At 44.5% G+C, this 20590-nt stretch overlaps 1 protein-coding gene across 2 annotated transcripts in view; it reads left to right on the forward strand.

The window, feature by feature from the left end:
- Positions 1-684: 684 nt before the first annotated feature.
- CTTNBP2 (cortactin binding protein 2) overlaps positions 685-20590 on the forward strand; it is a 106706-nt gene continuing 86800 nt past the window's right edge. For both annotated transcript variants that reach the window (XM_056846007.1, XM_056846008.1), the window contains exons 1-2: positions 685-752; positions 13777-13884. In XM_056846007.1, coding sequence (XP_056701985.1) covers positions 690-752; positions 13777-13884 — 171 coding nt within the window. In that variant the 5' untranslated portion in view covers positions 685-689. The remainder of the gene's footprint in view (positions 753-13776; positions 13885-20590) is intronic.

The following is a 20590-nucleotide window of genomic DNA, read 5'->3' on the forward strand; positions in this document are numbered from 1 at the left end:
ACAAGTTATGCATCTCTGATTGCATTACAGACAGAAAGGTGACTCGGGACAGTTGCAGTTTCATCCAGTTTCTCCTATCATTGTTCATCGTTCACTCTGACACTCCAGGGGGCGAAAACGCACGGCCGCTTTATCCTCCTTTAATCCCTGTTTGAGCCAGGATCGAACGTACATTAGGCGAAACGCACGCGTTCCATCCTGGGTGAATCCTGGCCGAAACAGGGATTAAAGGAGGATAAAAGGACCATGCGTTTTCGACCCATGACTCTTAGCCCAGTCCCCCAGTGCACAGAGCAGGCTTGTAGCGAGGCAGAAATGCCTTCCCTGGCGGTCTGGAAGCCGATTATTACCGGGAGATCCCTGGGGGGGGGGGGGTCCTGTCACAGCAAGGAACGTCTCGAAAGGGCATCGAGAGAGGGAAGCGAAGCCGGCGCTCTGCAGATGGCAGGGGGGACAGAGAGCCAGCCAGCCAGCCAGCCAGCCAGCTAGCAGCGACGCCGCCCCGCCCAGCCGCGTGGCTTTCGGGCCCGACGGCTCCACCTACCGGCCTGCGCCGCCGCGCTCGGCGAAGGGGAGGCTGAGCGGCGGGCCGGCGCCGAAGGGGTTACGCGGCTGCGGGGGCCGCGGCTCGGCTGGGCTCGCCTCCCCTCCCCTCCGCGCCCGGCCGCCCAGCGGGCTCCAGCGGGAAGATGGCGACGGACGGAGCGAGCGGGGAGGCCGGCTCCAGCGGCCGGGGGGCTCCGACGGCAGCGGTAGGCGGAGGGCGCGGGGCAGCGCCGGCGCCAGGGGGAAGGGGGCTCCCGCTGGCGGGGCCGGGAAGGGGCTGGGCGCGTGGGGGGGTGGGGGGGGGTCCGGAACGCACAGGATTCAGCCAGGATCGAACGCACGGACGTTCTGCCCTGTTCCAGCCAGGATTCAGCCAGGATCGAACGCACGGACGTTCTGCCCTGTTCCAGCCAGGATTCAGCCAGGATCGAACGCACGGACGTTCTGCCCTGTTCCAGCCAGGATTCAGCCAGGATCGAACGCACGGCCGTGCGTTCGATCCTGGCTGAATCCTGGCTGGAACAGGGCAGAACGTCCGTGCGTTCGATCCTGGCTGGAACAGGGCAGAAAGGAGGCTCCAGCGACGACCGCGCGTTTCCGCCCCTGGAGCTCAGAGGCGGCCGCCAGCAGCCGGGCTCGGGCCGGGAGGAGCGGGCGGGGATGTCGGGGGGCCTCGGCGCGGCGCTGCAGCCCCCCTTCCCTTCCCCGCGCCGTCCCTCTCCCCCCGCCCCTCGGTCCCCACACCAGCGGGGAGAGACGGGAGAAGGTCGCTTGCTTCCCCCCCCCCTTCGCGCCCCCCGCCCCGGAGGCGGGCTGCCTATTGTTCCCCCGCGCGGGCGGGCGGGCCAGCTCTTCTCGCGCCCGTCCGGGACGAGCGGCGAAGAAGGGGCCCCGCGCTGCCCGGCTTGCACATCGCCTCCCGCCCCCTCCGGGCGGGCTGCCTCCCCCGGGCCACCGAGCCTCTGCGTCGCGAGCGTGGGCTGCTGCCCGGAGGAGAAGCCTGGGCGGGGGTGGGGGGCGGCGGCGCGGTTCCGTTCCCGGTTTCCTGGGCCATCGATGCCCGGGAGGATTTCCCTGGGGTTGGCCGCTCTCGAGATGCGCCTTTTCCCCATCCGAATCCCCCAAACTCAACAATACCCCCCCCCCCTGCAGAGTTTGGAGAACTCGGATGGGGAAAAGGTGCATCTCGAGAGCGGCCAACCCCAGGGCGAAACCTCCCGGGCCCAAATGGCCTTGGAAGCAAGTGGGATTGCCGTTCGGAAAATAGAGTCGTACACGCAGAAGGAAGGGTAGTTGTTGTTGTTGTTGTTTTTCTTGGGGGGTGGGTGGGAGTAAGTAGAGGATTTCAGGGTTGTTTTTTAATAGGAATCCATAGAACATAAGCCTCCTTTAATTCCCCCCCCCTTTTTTTGTTCTGTTCCTCTGCTTCAAAGTGGTGGAGCAGGGAAAAAAATCTATCTTGCTTCAGATCTTTGCTGGAGGCTTTCTCTCACAGTTATATCAGTGAACAGTACTGTTTCAATTCCAAAAAGTACAGACAAATTTAGGGTTTGCCGCCTCTTCATACATGCTGTTTGACAGCCTGTGCTGAGGACTCTCTCTCTGTCTCTGTCTCTCTCTCTCTCTGCCTCTAGGTTTTCTAATTCCTAGGTCAATTTCTAGTTCAGTTGTTTGCTGATTTAATCCAGTGGCGACTCCTCACATTGCAAACAAAGCGGCATGGGGAAAAAAACATGCTTTGATTACTCCATTCAAAGCTGTAAATCACATTTCACTTTTTGTATAAGCAGCGTGTGTGGATTGCCCATAAGATCTTGCTGTCATTCTCACTAGCCTCTTTGAAGAGGGGCTGACTCAGAAGGAGGCCAAGGTCCTTGTCATGGGCCCATACAGAGTGCTCTTTGCAGTCGTTATTTATTTCTTTTTTTCCAGTTTAAGAAAAAAGTGATGTAATCTGGCCAACAAGGAGCTAGAATATCAAAGAACAATCTGTTCTAAAGGAAATTCTGTGAAACTGGTCCATATTGTCATGTAGAGAATTGTTTTTATTATTTTATGAAATGGAGATGGGGAGAATAGTGTTGCAAGCTGCTTTTCTCCCCATTGGGCATTCAAAGCAAATGGCAATATTGCTCTCCTTGTGAGGTAGTTTAGACAGAATGTCTGTGACTGGCTCAGTGTCACCAGCTAGCTGCCATGAAAGTGTAGGGATTTGAACCTGGGTCTTCCAGATCCTAGTGTGACACTGTAACCACTGGCTGTCTGCCGTTAGGACACCTCCACACATTACAGTTGTTGCCCCAACATTATATCCAGGTTTGCTGCAGCAGACAAATAGGTCATAGTTGTGGATATACGTTTTTAAACACCTGTGCACGTATGTCTGGGAAACCAGCTTGGAACTGGATTCGCACATTTTTTATTGTTTATTTAGTCATTTTATATCCTGCCTGCTCTTCCAAGTTGTTCAGAGTGCTGTCCATTGCTTTCTCATCCTCTGGCTTATCCTCACAACAACCGTGTGAGGAAGGTTAGGTCGAGAGAGTGAGTGAGTGTTTGGCTCAAGGTCACCCAGAAAACTTTATGGCAGAGTAGGTGTAGATCATAGTCCCAGATCCTTGTCTTGATGTTCTGTCACCACCCCACTTCAGGCTCTCAAATGGGTGGTTAAGGATTTATGGAGCTGCCCTAAATTGGTGGAAAGTGATGTCAGGTCGCAGTCAACCCTGTAGGGTTTTCTGGTCTAAGTGTGTTTTATGTAATCCCTAAGATTTTTAATGTCATATATTCTAATTGAAAACTGCTTGAACCAGTACTTTTTCCTCAAAAAATAATTGAAAGGTGCACAACCAAATCAGTTTTTGTTGCTTAAAGATATGAGAGCTTCATACAGTAATTGAAGAGTGAATTGAATTTAGGTGTATGCAGCCATTGGTATTATAATATGAAAACAGTTGCATTTGTTTAAAATATTGTATGCAGGAGTCCTGTGTGTGACTGGTTTTATGCTCAATATTTTTATGAAAATCAGGTCACTTATTTAGGTTTCTATAAAGGGAACCAGAAGGCTATTTATAGGCAACTGCTCTGTTAAAAAAAAAAAAAAAAAAGTGGTCGCTTTAAGGGTTGACAAGAACAGAATTCAATTTGAACAGCACTTTAAATAAATATTGAATGTATTAATGGACCAAACAGAATGAAAGGGTTTTATTTTCTCTAGACTGGTAGGGCATTTTATGAAAAGACACATAAAAGAGAACACATCCCACTGAAGCCAGTGGCAAAGTTCCTACTGTTTTAATAGAGCAAGTATTATGTCCATCTAGAAATAAGTGAGTATAAATTAGAATGGGCTGCATAACCAACCCCCAAATACAAAAGAAAAGCTGGTGTCATTGCTAATAGATAGATTTTGGATTTTTGCCCAGGTTCTAGATTAATTTATAACTTGGAAGTTCTGTAAGATTGCCTGTAGAGTGTTTTCAATTGAACCGAAGCCTTCTGGCTTAGCTTTCCCAGTCTTGGAAGTATAGATAGTCCAACAAACAATTTAAAGGGAATGGCAATGGTTGTGGAGTCGTGTTCTCCTGTTATGTAACTTTCGACCCAGGAATTCCATTTTGAGCTAGACTGCCTGGATTCTGTGCTAGCAGCTGCCTCCAGGACAGAGTGGTGCAGAAACCACCACTTTCAGCAAATCTGTTGGCGAGGTTTCTGCTGGGAAATGTATAGGATCATAAGGGGGGAGAATAATCCTGTCTTTTAATGTCAGCAAGAAATGTATTACCTGGGGAAAGAGAGGGGGGGAATTGTGTTCTTTAATGGCCGTATTTGGGAATGAAGCCAAAATTCTTCCCGTTCTGGGCTTTCCTGAACTAAGCATAGCAGTTGGTATGGGGGAAAGCAAGCCTTAGTATCTGCTTGGTTACCATGGTGACAGTGACAAGGGAAAACTTGAAGGCAGTTGGCGTGATTCAGCCCTCACACCTGCGTGAAGCTGAAATTCACACATAGAGTGACATAACTCAGTGGAAGGGCATATGTGTTACATATGAAAGGTCGCAGGTTCCAATCCTGATAGCTCGGGTTAAACAAGAGCTGAGGAGAGAACCTTGCTTAAAAACTTGGAGGAGTGTCAAAGCAGAAGTCAGAGAAGTGGGCCTTCTCTTCCATGTAGAGTTCTAGAGGGAGAAGGGGACTTATAGGCCAACCCTCCTGCTCATTGCTGGAAATCCAGACGAAACCATTCCTGCCAAATAGCAACCAAGCCTCTGCTTCCAGTGAGAGAGCACCCACCACCGTGGCAAGATAATTGGGTCCATTGTTAACCTACTCTTACTGTTAGGAAGTTTCTTGTAATGGTCAACCAAAATTGACCCTTCTGTAACTGAAGCCCATTTGATTGAGTTGCAGTTCTGCCAGGCTCCAGGTGGGCTCTGGAGTTCTCCAAGAATTACAAATGACCTCCAGACTACGGCCTCCCTGGAGGAAATGGCAACTTCAGAGGGTAGGCAGTATGGCATCTTCAGTTCCCGCCTCTGAACCTATTTCAGATTATCTACGTCTTTCTTAAAAGTATGTGTGCTAGAAGTGGAACTATTACGGGTATCCCTGGAATAATCTAAATTAATAGCCAATCTAATTTCATCATCATCGTTCCTTTATTGGCATAAATACCTAATACTGAAGGGTACAAAAGGAATGGAGATATAATAGCCAATCTAGAGATAGGTCCATGCGATGGGAAAGGCCTTCATTTTGATGTCACCTCAGAAAACATTGTTTTTAAAAGCTTCTTGCTGCATGTGCTACCCTCAGCATCATTCTGTTTTCCTGTGGCTTTCAACTGCTGGAATCACATCTAAACTGGCCTTAAGGAACTTGTGATTCACAGCCTGGAAGCCGTTCAATATTTTATTTATGTCCCCTATTTTGGACGGCTTTCCTGTGATCCCTCTAATATAGAGAACAATGAAGAGTAGTGGTTAGAATGTTTGGACTAGGATCACAGAGCTTCAGATTCCCCACTCAGGCAGGAAGTTCACCAGGTGACCTTGGGCCAGTAACTCTCTCTTAGCCTACCTGCATTACAGGGCAATTGTGAGGGTCCGATGGAGAACGGAAGAACCATGTATGAGCTCCTTGGAAGAAGAATGGTGTAAATCCATGGTACATAGTAAGGATTCATGAATCTTAATTTCAACTGCTCACTTGTTTAGAAGGTACCTTTTAGAACTTTAGAGACTGAAGAAGTCTTTATGGCTGAGAGCCATTAAAGCAAAGGTTTTCAAATTGTATCTTCAGAGAATCACATTTCAGAAGTTTGCTGAGAAATTTTTGGTTGTCCGTCATAGAATCCTGGGCATTTCTGAAAATTCTGGATTGGGGGCACATCAGTTCATGCAGGGCCAAATAGGTTGTGCATCACTGTTGTGCCCCGGGCTGAATGGGAAGTATGCTGTAAATTAGAACATACCCATATCCTGCAGCTGCACTTGGAGGGGAATATTGATCATGGTGATGATCAAGCTCTTTTTCCCCAGGGAAATTTGTCTCTCATACCTGATCTTCTAATTGAGGAATTCCAATAAACTTCTAAGGAGCTCCAGGATTCCCTGGAATATAGTTTGAAAACCATGACAATAATGTGCCCATTATTTTGATCAACCCAGTCCTGTGAGTGCAGCAGCAAATAACATGTATGCTGAGTCTTGATCATGGGCCACAGTATAGCAGCCAGACTCAATGAGAAAAAAAGTAGTGGTTAGGGTGCTGGACTAGTATCTTGGAGACCCAGGTTTGAATCTTCACTCTGCCATGGAAGCTTGCTCTCAGCCTAACCTACCTTCCAGGGTTGTTGTGAGAATAAAATGGAGGAGAATAGAATAATTTAAGCCACTTTGGGTCCCCATTGGGGAGAAAGGGGGATATAAATGAAGCAAATACATTCTGGTTTTTTAAAAAGATGGTGATCTTTCAATTATCACTGATAATGCCAGTTTATGATAGTGTAATGGCATACAGTTACCAAATGTACTAGACTTCTTGCATGATGTATCACAGGCATGAGTCTTGGTTTGATGCACAGTGTTTTTGACAAATGGGGTCACATGCTACAATGTAGTTCTTTAAAGGCATGTGTTCTACATCAGTGTATCTGAAATCTTGGGAAGAGAGCTGTTAATATTTTGTATTTAAGAAGGGAGACTGCTAGTACAGCTAACTTCTTGTGGAGTGGGGAATCACTCCAGCCAGAGATTGAAGAATTTTTAAAATTGACTTAGCGGGGGGGGGGGGAATTACAAAAATAGAATTCCATAAGTAAGGATGGAGCTGAATAAGAAGATATCTGTGTGACCTAGATGGCCACCTGCTATATGGCTGTAGTTCTCAAATTTTTCGCTAAATTCTTCTTCTAGTAGATAACAGTTATGTTTGTACGTTACCTGGCAGTTATATTACCTGGTCCTGATGAGATGCTTTAAATTGTGTTGGCCCAGCATATGCTGCAACCATTTTCTAAAGGAGTTTATTAGTGGCTGGTTTTGAGACTACGGAACAGACACTCCCATAGGAATTAATGGTTGTTATGAATCTGCATCCCTTTTTAAGTATCTTTGCTAATGCAGGTTTTTTGGCACCGTGCAGGCAGCTTGCCAGGCAAAAACATGTAAAGGAGACCAATGCTCAGATAAAATAATATTGGGAATCTCAGAAAGAGCATATATAGATTAGAAGGTACTCTGGGTTCGGAAGCTGTTGTGATGCTCGGCAGTTAAGGTTGTCAACAACTTATACCTAGAATTGGAGTTTATAAAGTTTGTGTTTTCTGTTCAGAAATATTTGTGGAAAGTACATATATGTTCATATATGGGACCACTCATCATCTGAAGTCTACTCAATATCTACTCTTATTAGTGCTCTTTCTGGTGGATCCAAACTGCAAACGCTAGGGCTTCAGCTTATTCCGTGGCTGTTCCCACTCTGTGGAATACCTCAACTCATACTCTAGGTTGGGACCTCAAAATGGGTCACAACTTGATTTCAGGTGGGTTGCAAGTCTAGGAGGGTGAAGAAGAAACAGTGAACTGGGGGAGGAGGCTTTGGAAGTCTCAGTAGCCATTTTTGGGTTTTCTTCTTCGTAATGTGCAAAACGAAATACTGCCTGTTGTGCAGAAATGCTCAGTATTTGTAAACATTAAATTAAAAATAAAATAGAATCTTGTTCAGAGTTAACTGGTATGAGCTTCCTGCATTTGATGTTGGGAAGGGGAAAGATAAAAGTTTGAAAACCACTCCTTAAACCATAAAGGTGCGCAGAAGTTCTTACACAATTACGTTCGTCAAATAATGTAAAGGGCTTTGTTTCAGCGGGTTCTGAGTTGGTTGTGGTGTTGCATTGGTGCCCTTTCAAGGCTTGACTGCTGTGTTTACAGTGCTTGATGGTTGATTTGTTCTATGTTTTTATGATACTATAGTCAAACTCATGGAGAAATGGGGCAAAACGTTTAGAATGTTTTTAGCTGCCCTTCTATATAATGAAAGTAACATTTATTATCCAGAACAACCCAGTTCTTGATTGTTACCAGGGAATTATATTATGGTGCTCACAACTTAGAATTCTTGCAGCATTTTAGAAAACAAACACCTGTCTGCTTGTGAATTGAGAGTTGAATGTGGACTTCTTTAAGGAGAGAACAGCTTTTCTTGTAAGATCACAACATAGAGCTAGCGTTCTGTAGTGGAAAGGAAGTAGGCTTAAGGAAACCCGGATTCAGAACCTTTCTCATCCATGAAGCGTATAGGATTACCTTTGAACAGTCACTCCCTCTCAGCCTGTCCTACCTCATGTGGTTGTTGTGAGGATAAAAAGGGAAGGGGACCATTGAAACAGCCCTGAGTTCCTTGGATGAAGGGTGGGATAAAAAAAAAATGGTGAGAATATGCCTGCCTAGTTCTAGCTCCTCCCATGCTGCCTGGTGACGTCATCACCACACAGCATGATCTGGACTTACTGGCAAAAACAACTGGAGTGATATTATGCAGAGCCCATGTGGGGGCTTTTACCCATGTCATGTGATTCAGGAATGATGTCACGAAGAGGAAGCTTTCTGGTGAAATTGTATTGGGCTGCAGGTGTTTGATTGTCAGTTACAGACCTGCGACATTATGACGGTGTTTTATTTGGAAGCATGAGTGAGGTTGCAGTCACAGTTACCAATGTGTACTTGAAAACATTGTGAGTCTTGAGCAAATGGATGGTTGCTGCATTCCTGACAACACTTTCCTGAGAGTAAGTCTCATTTTATTGGTTTAATAGGATTCTGAATAGACCTGCTTGGTATTGCAGGTGTGGAAAGATGAAAATGATTAATAGTTTAACTTGCATGTGAAAGTATGTGTGGTCTTCAAAAGGTGCAGTGCAGCTTCTCAGGAAAATTGTAAAATTGAAAGGCTATGTAATGTATTTCTTGCACATCCTTGGCAGGTACAAGTTTTGTATGCTTTTGTATTCTTGAAAGGAGGTGATGGCCCTGGACTTACCTGGAGCTGCTTTTGCGACTGTGCGGTGATGAACGAGTGAAAGAGAAGGGTTTCTGCTTCCTCCTGATGGTTCTGTGGCTGCAGGGAAGAACCGGGAGGGCTGGCTCCAACAGCAGCCCAGGCCAGCCAATCAAGTGCCACTGGTCAGCCAGGGGGCAGAGCTTCCAGGAAAGCAGAGTCTTCACTCTGGTCCACCCCTCCCCGGTTTAGCCAGGGCTCTGCCGGGGCCTGCTTACAGTCAGCTGCAGCTTCAGCTGGGCTGTTCGCACGGTTTTTGTGGCAATTTGGACATTGGGCTGGAGACCACCGTAAGAGATCTTGTGGGTGGGGGCATTCAGTGATGTGCCCAGCTCAGGACCTGTTGGCTGTCTCCTACCCCGGGGTGGCAAGGGAGCCACTCGGTGGCTTGCACTCATGTGGGATTCCAAGACTTGCCATTACATGTTCTTCCCCAGCAGGTGGGCTGCGGGGAGGGGATGCCATCAGCCAACAGGCAAGTCATCTGTATTCAATTCTGTGGCTGTATTAAATAAAAGCTGTGGCCTGTTTTCACTCCAGTCATGTTCTGTGGTTTGTTTGTCCCCCCTTTCACCCTAGCTTCCTCCCCTGCCCCTAGGACCGCAAGGAGATTTCACATGCTCTGAGGCTGCCTTATTCTATTGCAGAATGGCTCAAACCAAGGATACTTTTGTTAATCCATCTCAGGTTATCTACCTGTAATTTAAAACCATGGAGTGAACTTCTGCCTCTGGCAGATCAAGCCGGCAGTGCTCTACCTCTTGTTCCTAATGGCCTTCTAAATATATAAGAACTAGCTGCACTTTTTCTCTCCCTAGGTTCTTTTAATTTTATTTTCTCTAGGCTAAACATATCAGATGTAGGATTTATCTTTAGACCTAACTTCCTCTGAATCCTTTCCAGTTGAAACTTGTGGTGTCTTGAACTGTGTCTTGAACTGTGGTGTCTTGAACTGTGGTGCCCAGAAGTGGTCACAGTGTTGCCAATGCAGTTAGACTCACTAGGAACGTGGACGGTACTGCCTTATGATCCCATAAGAAAGAAACCAATATTTTTTCAGATGTTATACTGGGGGATAGCCAACTGTCTTGTACCAAAGGTGTGTGCTCCCTGTGCTATTCCTAGTTTGTGCTGTCACTGTTTTGTCTTAATTGGGCATCTACACATTTTTTTCAGCTGAGAAATATATTAGAACTGAAAATTTACACAGTACCCTGTTCAAACAAAGTGATGTTTGAACAAAGTATTGGGAGCATCGGAGATAGTGCACACTTCCATTGGTGGGTTCCCTGTACACATAGTTGTAAAGCAGGAAAATGGAGTGCCTCATGTGGCATTTCATTTTCAGGAAGCAATACAGAGTGCCTAAACAAATGTAACAAGTCCTTTCTCAGCAGTTGGATTTTCAAGAACATTTTGTTGACCTGACATTGGTAGGTCTCTGTGGAAAATAAGGAAATAATCTTAAAATGTATGGGAACTTTTTTGTAATTGTTTTACAAATACATATACATAGCCAGTCATTATTGCTTTCACAGATAGCTGTTTTAGACACTCAAAGGAAGGGAGGCTAGTGCTATTTCTTAAACTTCTTAATTTCCTTCACTGTGTGGAACATATTTCTACTTCTGATAGCAAGGACAGCATATACGCCTTTTTTGGATGTGCAGTGAAAAGTAGTATGAGTAATTTATGCATTGTCTCATCCCTTTTCCTTCAGATGCTAAAGTAGCACTTGGTTAAAATGGTATATGCAGGTTTTGAAGACACTCTGCAGCATGATTTACCATATCCCGAAGGCCAGGGACTCTGCCAATATTTGTGTGTGATTCTTTAGGTTAGAACAAGTATTTTAGAGTCTGAGTGTCAGTCACTTCCTACAATGAGGTCAGAGGCACCATTTCAGTGGAGCCAAAAAAGGCAATAAAAAAAGCCAATTTTTTTCAGTTTCCCTTTTGGATTTTTTAGATTCATTTTACCCTAGGGAATCTTTGTGGGGCTCTGAGAGGCTGTGTTTTGAGGTAGAAGCACCAAATTTTCAGTGTAGCTGCAGGTTACTCTCCTTACAAAACCCCCCAGGTTTGGTGAAGATTGGGCCGGGGGTCCAATTTTATGGGCCCCCAAAGAGGGTGCCCCATCTAATCTCCATTATTTCTAGTGGAGAAAATATGCAGGTCCATAAAATTGGACCCCCTGACTCAATCTTCACCAAATGTTGGGGTTCATGTAAGGAGAGAAACCAGCAGCCATGCTGCAAATTTGGTGCCTCTACCTTGAAAAACAGCTCCCCCAGAATCCCGCAAAGATCCCCCATTAACGTAACATTGAGCTATGTCAGAGCCGAGAATCAGAGAAATTTTTTTCCCAGCATAAGGAAACTATTGAGAAATCTTTGTGGGGCTCGGGGGCGGGGAGGTTTTTTTGAGGTAGAGGCACCAAATTTGCTGTGTAACTGCTGGGGACTCTCCTTACATGAACCCCCATTTGGTGAAGATTGGATCAGGTTGTCCAATTTTACGGGCCCCTATTTTTTCTCTTGGAAACAGTGGTGAATGGATGGGGGCTCCCTCTTTGGGGGCCCATAAAATTGGACCCCCGACTCAGTCTTTACCAAACTTGGGGATTCTTCTAAGGAGAATCACCTGAAGCTATGCTGCAGATTTGGTGGCTCTAACTTTTAACACCCCCAAGAGCCCCACAAAGATTTTTCATAGGGTTTAATAGACCCAAAAAAATTCAGATATTTGAAAAAAGCTGAAAAAACCCATATTTTTTCTTTAAAAACCCATATTTTTCTGGAAAAAAATAAGTTGTATTAAACCCAAATCCAAAAATTAGCAAAAAAGAATTGGTGCCCACCCCTAGTCAGGACAGCATATGGCACAAGCCTGTGAGGCAGGTAAAGCTGAGAGCCAGAGCACTAAAGTAGGGTCTGGGAGACCCAAGTTCAAACTTGCCCTTGGCCATGGAAGTTCACTGGGTGAGACTGAGCCAATTACTCCCTCTACCTCATGGGTATTTTATGGGGGCAAAATGAAAGAGGTGACATTCATGTGTTCCACCCTAGAGGAAGGTGGATTGGCAAATGATATCTAGATAGAGAAATGTGTTACTGGCCCAGGATCACACAGTGAACTTCATGGCAGAGCAGGAGTTTGAACCCAGTCTGACTTTGATACCGTAATCACTGTATGGGTCAGTGCATTTTCTTTCTAATCAACAAAGCAGATGCTGCCTCTGTGCAGTTTGGCTTTAAATTAGACAGAGCTCTAAAATCTGATAAATGTCCAAAACACCAAATGAGAAACTGCATTTTTAAAGTTATTTTACTGTCTTCTTTCACACAAATGGAACAGCCTCTTTAAAATTTAAACAGAATCTCCCATGGTTGAGTTCTACATGCCAAATGTCACCCTAGAGCAACATCTTCCTACGCCTCCATCATAAAATCCGCAATAATCAAAATACTGCACTCAGTTCAGTGTTGAACTGGAAACGCTTTAGCTCACCCAGTTATTGTTCATGAGTTTAGGGGGGAATTACTAATAAGCAGCATGTTGTCAAATGTTGAAAGAGATATTTTTGCTCCACTGGGCAAAAATATTTTTTTTCTCCTGGCCAAAGGTATTAGAGATTTCAACAGGATAGCAATGCTAAGTCTGTCAAAACAGAAAGACAGTCTTGTGGCGCTTCTGGAGTAACAATGTCTTCAGTCAAACAACCTTTTTGGAAAGATTCTTTCTGCCTGTGGCCTAATCTGCTTCCTCAAGCTCGCTCTTATGAACACATGCCCCCCTCTCTCCTCTTCTTTCCTGTATTATAACTTGTTAACTGACTATTCTTGAGAAGAAAAGGAAGGTGGAGGATTACTGTGGTCTTACTTGCTAGCAGGTAGGAGGTGCTGGTATGAACACCTCTAAAACTATCTTCTGTACCTCTAGGACTATCTTCTGTGGGTGGGAATTTTTTCTTTTCCATTTTGTCTACAAGGTGGAGAAGCATAATGCCACAGAAGCATGTACTCCAAACTTTGGTGAAACAATAGTTCATGAAGTGTATTTTATGCAGAGACAGGCAATGACAAACAACCTCTGTGCATCTCTTTCCTTGATGGCATTTTCCACCATTACGCGTTGAGGTCTGTGGCCACCACAAACCTCATTCTTCCTGAACCCTGAAGAGCAACCAGCAAAGTCTTGGCTTGGTGCCTGTCTGAAATTACCATGATGGAGGATTCATATCAGCAAAGCACTGCTTTCTGACCTACACACTTCTGCTGCAACCCATAATCCCCCCAGTAGCAGCGTAAGAGGAGAATTAGAGGTCTGGATTGGGAGGGGGGAAATCAACAAGCCTCTGCCACACTCTTTCTCACTTAGGTCTGAAGGACACCCCTCTAGCAGGCTTACTGGCGAGTTGGCATTCATTTTTGGACTCCCATATTTTCAAGACTGGTGGCACTGACAGAGGAGCTGGGCAAGTGGATTTGGAATGTCTGACCCAGTTTCCTAGTTGCATTGGTGCACTCGAGGAAGACTTTTTCATAAAAACAACATAAGGTCACCAATTGATCTTATCATCATCCTACTGCCTGCTGCTGTTAGGTCAGGTGTAAAAACCTTTGTTTTATATTGTTGTTTATTCAATTTGCTTTCATATTTTTTTCAGAAAAGAGAGTTTGATGTGGACAGTCTTAGCAAACCAGAACTGAGGATGCTCCTAAGTGTTCTTGAAGGAGAGCTGGAAGCCAGAGATCTTGTGATTGAAGCTTTAAAGGTATGCTGGTTTTTAGGTTTATTTTGTTTAGCTTTTCAAGCTTTGAATCTAATATATGACTGGCAGGATGGACTCAGATACCTGCGTTTTGCTTTTTAAAAAAATAAATAAAAATGGTGCCATCCTAGAGGGATCTCAGATGAGCTGAATAAATTACTGTTTAAGCTAATTTCCAAATACAGTTTTTTAATTAAAGGTTTATTATGGCATTGTCATATTTTTCCTACAACAATTATAAAAAATAATCCATGTTCTATGTCATATGATTTGTGCTTCCTTTATACTCTCCTTTCTATCCCAGTCCTAAAACTATAACACTGGGCAAAACAAAGAAGAAAAGGAGAGGAGGAGAAAGAGAGAGAGAGAAAATAGTGTGAGAGAGGAAGGACAGCAAACATTAAAATCAATGGGAGGGCTTATATATGCCTAGCAAAATGTCCATCATTGCTACAGATGTTGATGGTTGAACAGCTAAATTTGAGTCCAGTAACACCTTAAAAACTAATAAGATTTTTGATTATGATGGTTGAGAGTCTGTTGGTAGGACAGTGAAGCAGTTCATCGTGGACATGATAGAGGTTGCCGTATACTCAGGGAGCTCTCCAGATATGCAAGAAAATGTTACTCTTTACATTTAAAGCAAAAGGCCCAACTAACCAACAAGATGGCCTCTTGGGCTCCTTTTGGCTTCTGATAGACCCAGGATGCTGAGAGCGATTGATGTTCAGTTGAAAGAAAACAAAAGAGAATGGAGAAATTGGCCTCCTTGAGATCCCAAAATATATTTTCCCAGAGGGGTAGATTTGGATTGGAGGAAAATTCCCAATTTCTCTGCAGTTCACTATAGGCTCCCAACTTGTATAGATTTTTCTACATAAGACTGTTCTACCAATATTTGAAAAGGTAATAGTGAAATCATAACTATATCCCTAACAGCCAAGCTCAGACAGGCATAACTGCACAAAAAGTGAAGCCACAGCTATGATTTGGGCACCGTCTCCTCCCTCCCTGGACTTACTGGAGTTCCAGTAGTATTTTGGGTTGACATAGAAAACCAGAATGCTATATGGCAACATGGTGAGAACTGTCACCTAGAGCAGGTGAGGAGGAGAAACCAAAGGTGCTAAGTTGAAGATCTTGGGACCTGCATGGACCAAAGCCGTGCTGGGTGGGGGATGTCATAAGGAGAATTGGCAACATTGAGGGGGGAAAGTTGGATGGATCCCAGCCTCTGGTTTTTCTTTAAAAAATAGGCAGTTGCTGACCACCTTAAATCCTTACAAAGCAAGATAAATAAAATAAATGGACCCTAGCCTTGGATTTTTTTAAAAAAAGAGGTATAAAGTAGAAAATATTCAAGTGTAATGGAATGCACCCAGTGCAAAGATAATAGCAGCACAGTAGTAGGATAATATCTTATGTTGCAACTTCATAGCCACATTAGCCAATATCGAATGGAAGTTTCTGTATCACATGGCAAAATGAGCTCTTGTGAAGGAATCAGTGCAGCTGAATGGCCTTCATAATGAAATGCTGCTGTTTTTGACAATGTCAAGAAGATGTTAAAGGAGGTATATAAACTTTACATGCCATTTTCCACTTGGAGGTAATAGGAACTTTATCCTTGAATCTCTTTCTGACATGAAATGTATCTTTTTCATTACTGGTTTGGAAGATTGTGCCAGACTGAAGATATGATTAAGGATGCTGCCTCTGTCCAGATAGACAACTTTTGTACCATGTTGGCCTAGGGACAAAATGTGTCACCTGAAGGGTTCTATTCTCTTTTACACACTTCTCTCCAGGCTTATCTAATGCGACAGTTACCACAAACAGATCTGCAGCAGGGCTTGCTGTGGATTAAAAGCCATCTAAAAAGTGGTCAGTAGAGAATCCAGTGTTTCTGAATTTTGGTTTCAAGAATAACAGCATCCAAAGTTGGATGCAGGCACCCAATCCCTGCTGCTGAGCCTGGTTATTTGAACACAATGAGTTGTGTTTAAAACACTGACGGGTCTGTTTGTTGTTCACTTCTGTGGTACTGCAGGACAAAGAGTGCCACTTGTGGTACAGAGCCCTGTTTTCTCCATCCTTCTGCAGTGTGCAGAAACCACGCAGGTTATTACAGCAAGTGGAAGGCCTGTGCACACCATCCCTGCCTGGTCCCTCTGCCTGGTCAAGGAACTTTAGCAGGCGTCCTGTTCTCCATACCCACTTGACAAGCTAAATACAGTACCCTTGAAAGAAACTGGCCTGTGGGGAACCCGCCATACACAAGCCCTGCACCCACTCTGGACTTTGTTTTTGTTGTGTTATAACAGATGAATCCTGCTGTTGATGCCCTATTTTCATAACTAATTAAGTCATTAACCACTCACATTTTATATTAATCTTTGATGGGGTTGTTTATTGAGCTTTGTTACTTTTTCATTTCTAGTTTCTGTTGCCTTTTGAAAGCTCTGCAGGTGGTTAATGAGTATTTGCCTATGAAAATAAATTTACATTTCACCTAATGAAATGAAAAACAGAGAAAGGACCACACTGGCTAACTTCAGTGTGCTGCCACAAAAGAGGTTGAGGACAACCTGTATTGCTTGCTAAGAAATCACTGCTTCTTATTGCAAAGATAACATTAGAGAAGTGTTTTTAATGACAGACTTTACTGTAAATTGTTTTTGAAGGCTCAAGATTGAAATAGAAAAAAATTCATAATGCTAAGGTTGGAAAACATTAAGTTTATTCATGGGGTTGGTAAATTTTCTCTTAGAAGAAGGGTAGGTATAATTTTCACTGATTCTCCCTTCCTGCTGCTGACCTCCAATTTCCCCCTCATGCCATTCCTGGGGGTGCCCTGTCCCCAGGATCATCATTTCAGGGAGGTCAAGGGACCTCAGTGGGAATGGGGAGACAGGAAAGTTTTGTTCCACAGATGGAAGTGTCTTCTGTTAGTGGAAGATTTAATCTGGATCCAGCCTGTGATTGACACATAACATCCCTGTTTTCAATACAGTAACAGCATAATGGCCCTGATGTTTCTGTGGTCACATGTGAAAGTTAGTGAACTTCATTGTGCACATCGCTAGCTGCCCATCATTGTACACACCAGAAACCTGTATCCCACCTGCTCAGTAGGGCATGGCTGTGCATTACAGTGTAAATACACATCCAGTACACGCTTCCAAGTATATAATAACAGAAGCAAAAGGTAACAAGTATATTATTTATTGGGCATTCTTTAGTAAATTCTTGAATCTTAAAAAGGTAAAGGTCCCCTGTTCAAGCACCGGGTCATTCCTGACCCATGGGGTGACGTCACATCCTGACATTTTCTATGCAGGCTTTGTTTACTGGGTAGTTTGCCAGTGCCTTCCCCAGTCATCTTCCTTTTACCCCCAGCAAGCTGGGTACTCATTTTACCGACCTCGGAAGGATGGAAGGCTGAGTCAACCTTGAGCCGGCTACCTGAAACCGACTTCCGTTGGGATCGAACTCAGGTCGTGAGCAGAGCTTTTGACTGCAGTACTGCAGCTTACCACTCTGTGCCACGGGGCTCTTGAATCTTTCCTATTTGGAAATGGTCCAGGATAACTATACCTGAATGACAATTGGTGTTTGATTAAAAGCACAGAAGTTATGGGCAGATATCTGGGCAAGTAAATGCTTTATAATGTACCTTTAGAAGTAACTAAGCAAAGACTAAAACCAAGCCTTTTATCTGGTTAGAGATCCTTGCCAGAATTACACTTTCAGGGCCTATAAAAGTATTCAAGGGAATATTTTCCTGAGACCATAGATTGAAAAAAGACAAGGAGCTTGTGAGAAGTCAACCTTGAGTGTTCCGGTACAGTTGAGCTTTCAGCAGAAGGCTGATTTGGTCCTCCCCAGAAACATGCTGTTCCATATTTGGTTATGTTTCTTTGATGCTGTGGTATGTGTATAAGAATGCATTAAGGATCTGTAAGCATAAAAGGAACTGTATACATAAGGCGATGTGTGTATGTAGTATGCTGTCTGTGTATATACTATGCGCTGGGTTTTACAAGTTGCTTGCATTGTATTTAACCGTAGATGCCGTATAAAGTAGAACTAAAATGCTGACAAGTGCTAGACGTTAGGGAAGAAGGAATGCTTTGTAACTAAACATAATTTTTTAGCAGCAGGAGTGGGATTAACAATGTAACCCTCAACAGAGTTATACTAAAACCATGTATTTCAATGGATTTAGAAGAATAGTGTTTTAATTTTGCACATTAAAATAAGGATAGCCAACTATCTCATTCCTTTCCTTCCATGCAAAAAACTCCAAAAAAGTACAGCCGGTCCCATCCACAGAGGACACTGGGCTGTAAGGGACAAAAGAGCCAGTGTTTTGTGTGTCTGGTGCCTAGCCCATCTGGCCATTGTGGAGCATCCTGGTTAGCTTTAACCTACTCTTTGGGAATGCCTGGTTAGTCCAGAAATCAGTTACATTGCAGCAGTTGAGAATGTATGTATGAAACAGACTCAAGCTCAAAGTCACATAGGCTCTTCCTGGGAGAGGGCAAGACATTGATCTTGCTTGACTATATTGTATAACCATATCTTGAGAAAAGGGTTAAAAAATGGGAGCCCTCCAGTCTGGCATCTGATCTGTTACCCATGGTTTGCAGGAAGCCAGGATTATAGCTGCCTTGGCCTGTTGTAGGATGGTTCACATCCTGCAAATCCTTCCTTGCCCTTTTTGCTTGCCATAAGCAGACCATTTCTTTAGAGCCAGGATAGTTTTTTAGGGAATAGATTATAGAGCTAAACCAGCTAAGTAGTGGGTACAGTCAAAAGGAGCAACCACAGTGACAAATAATGCAAGAGCCATCCTTGGTACAAAAAAGGATAACATGAAATGCTGAAAGGATCCAGAGGGTGGAATCATGGCTAGCAGGTTCCTGGAAAAAAGGTAGCATAGCAGGGACTCATCAGTATAGGAAATCCAGTTTGCATGGATGACAACTACAAAACGTTGTGTAAAGTCATCAAACAATGACTTGGAAATAAATAGGGCACTGGACCTCCTTAGCGCATCATGAATACACAAGTGCAATAAAGTAAAGAGCAGTTGTGTATTACTGTTTTCAAAGAGTATGATTCCTCTCTAGGTTGATGTGACTTTCGTTTCTTTGCTACAACCAAATAGCAGCCATTTTGAATTATTTGATCTCTGGCTGTGTTTGCCATTAATTCTTTCTGAACTTGAGGCACTTGTTTTAACCTTTAAGGCCTCAACCAGTTGGAATCCAGGACATTTTTGGAAGATCTTACATAAGGCAGCTCATAATTTCATGTAACTCTCATTGGCCCTGCTAGTTGGTGCCAATGTTATTTGTGAGTAGTATTTTCACATTTTTTTTCTAGATTTCCCTTTATTAAGTGGCTTGTCTCAGCTGAGGCTGGCCAGGTGCCACCCACCAAGATGGTGGCTCAGCAGGAGAGCCCCACACAAGGAAGGGGGACTGGGTCTCAGCAGCAGTGCAAACCAGTGGGCTATAGCCAGCCCAGCAGGGGATGAGAGGGCAGGACTGCCATTCTGGCAAGACACCCAGGATTGTGGCATGGGCTGCACAAGGAAGTGGACATGGGGAGGACCTGCTTTATTCTGTTAGGACCATTCCTGTTCCCCCATTGGATCTCCTGGTCCTGCAATGGGCTGGGGTTGGCCTTTAATTGGGTGTGGCCTTCCACAGTCTCCTTGAAGAGAGGGGCTGTGGCTCAATGGCAGAGCATCTGCTTGGCATGCAGAAGGTCCCAGGTTCAATCCCTGGCATCTCCAGTTAAAAGAACAGGTGAAAGACCTCTGCTTGAGACCTTGGAGAGTCAGAGTCGACAATACTGATCTTGATGGATCGATGGTCTTATTCCCTATAAGGCAGTTTCACTGTTGGGGAGAGGCTGTGGCTCAGTGGCAGAGCACCTGCTTGGCATGCTGAAGGACCCAGGTTCAATCCCTGGCATCTCCAGTTAAAGGGACTAGGCAAGTAGGTGATGTGAAAGACCTCTACCTGGAGAGCCACTGCCAGTCTGAGTAGACAATACTGACTTTGATGGACCACGGGTCTGATTCAGTATAAGGCAGTTTCATGTGTGTGTTCATGTGAATAGGGCCCAGATGCAAGCCAGTTATGAAGAGAAAAGACCCTTCCTGGCTGCATGAAGGCAGAGGCACCAGAGAATGAGGGGAATAAAGTAACACTCTCCCCCACCCCCGTCTGAAGCTTTGCAGGCCCTCCAGGAAAGAAACGCCAAGGGTAGGAGCCCAGGGCCTGAGCAGGCACAGCCCCTCAACCACCTTCTCTTAAGAGGAGGTGAACCTATTTCATTTTACAGAAGGATTGCCCAGTGAGACTTTCACATTAGCTGGCTCTGTATTATTGATGTGGCTTTATTGTATTATGCATGGTAGTTATATATATATATATATATATATATATATATATATATTAATCACTGGAAACCTCCACTCTTAATTTTACAAAATCCTGATCCCTGCCATCCCCTGAGTGGTACATTTGTATGAGGAAACATGTATGCCACAGTGGAACGGTGGAGGCTGGGAACGGTGGAGGCTGGAATACATACTTCCATGGCAATGGAGGTTGCTGCACTCAGCTCAACACTATATTCATGCACACATACACTACGAAAATGGCTAGGTCATGCATGGTAGAATACAAAG

Source organism: Euleptes europaea, chromosome 3 (assembly GCF_029931775.1).
Source record: "Euleptes europaea isolate rEulEur1 chromosome 3, rEulEur1.hap1, whole genome shotgun sequence".
Lineage (NCBI taxonomy): Eukaryota > Metazoa > Chordata > Lepidosauria > Squamata > Sphaerodactylidae > Euleptes > Euleptes europaea.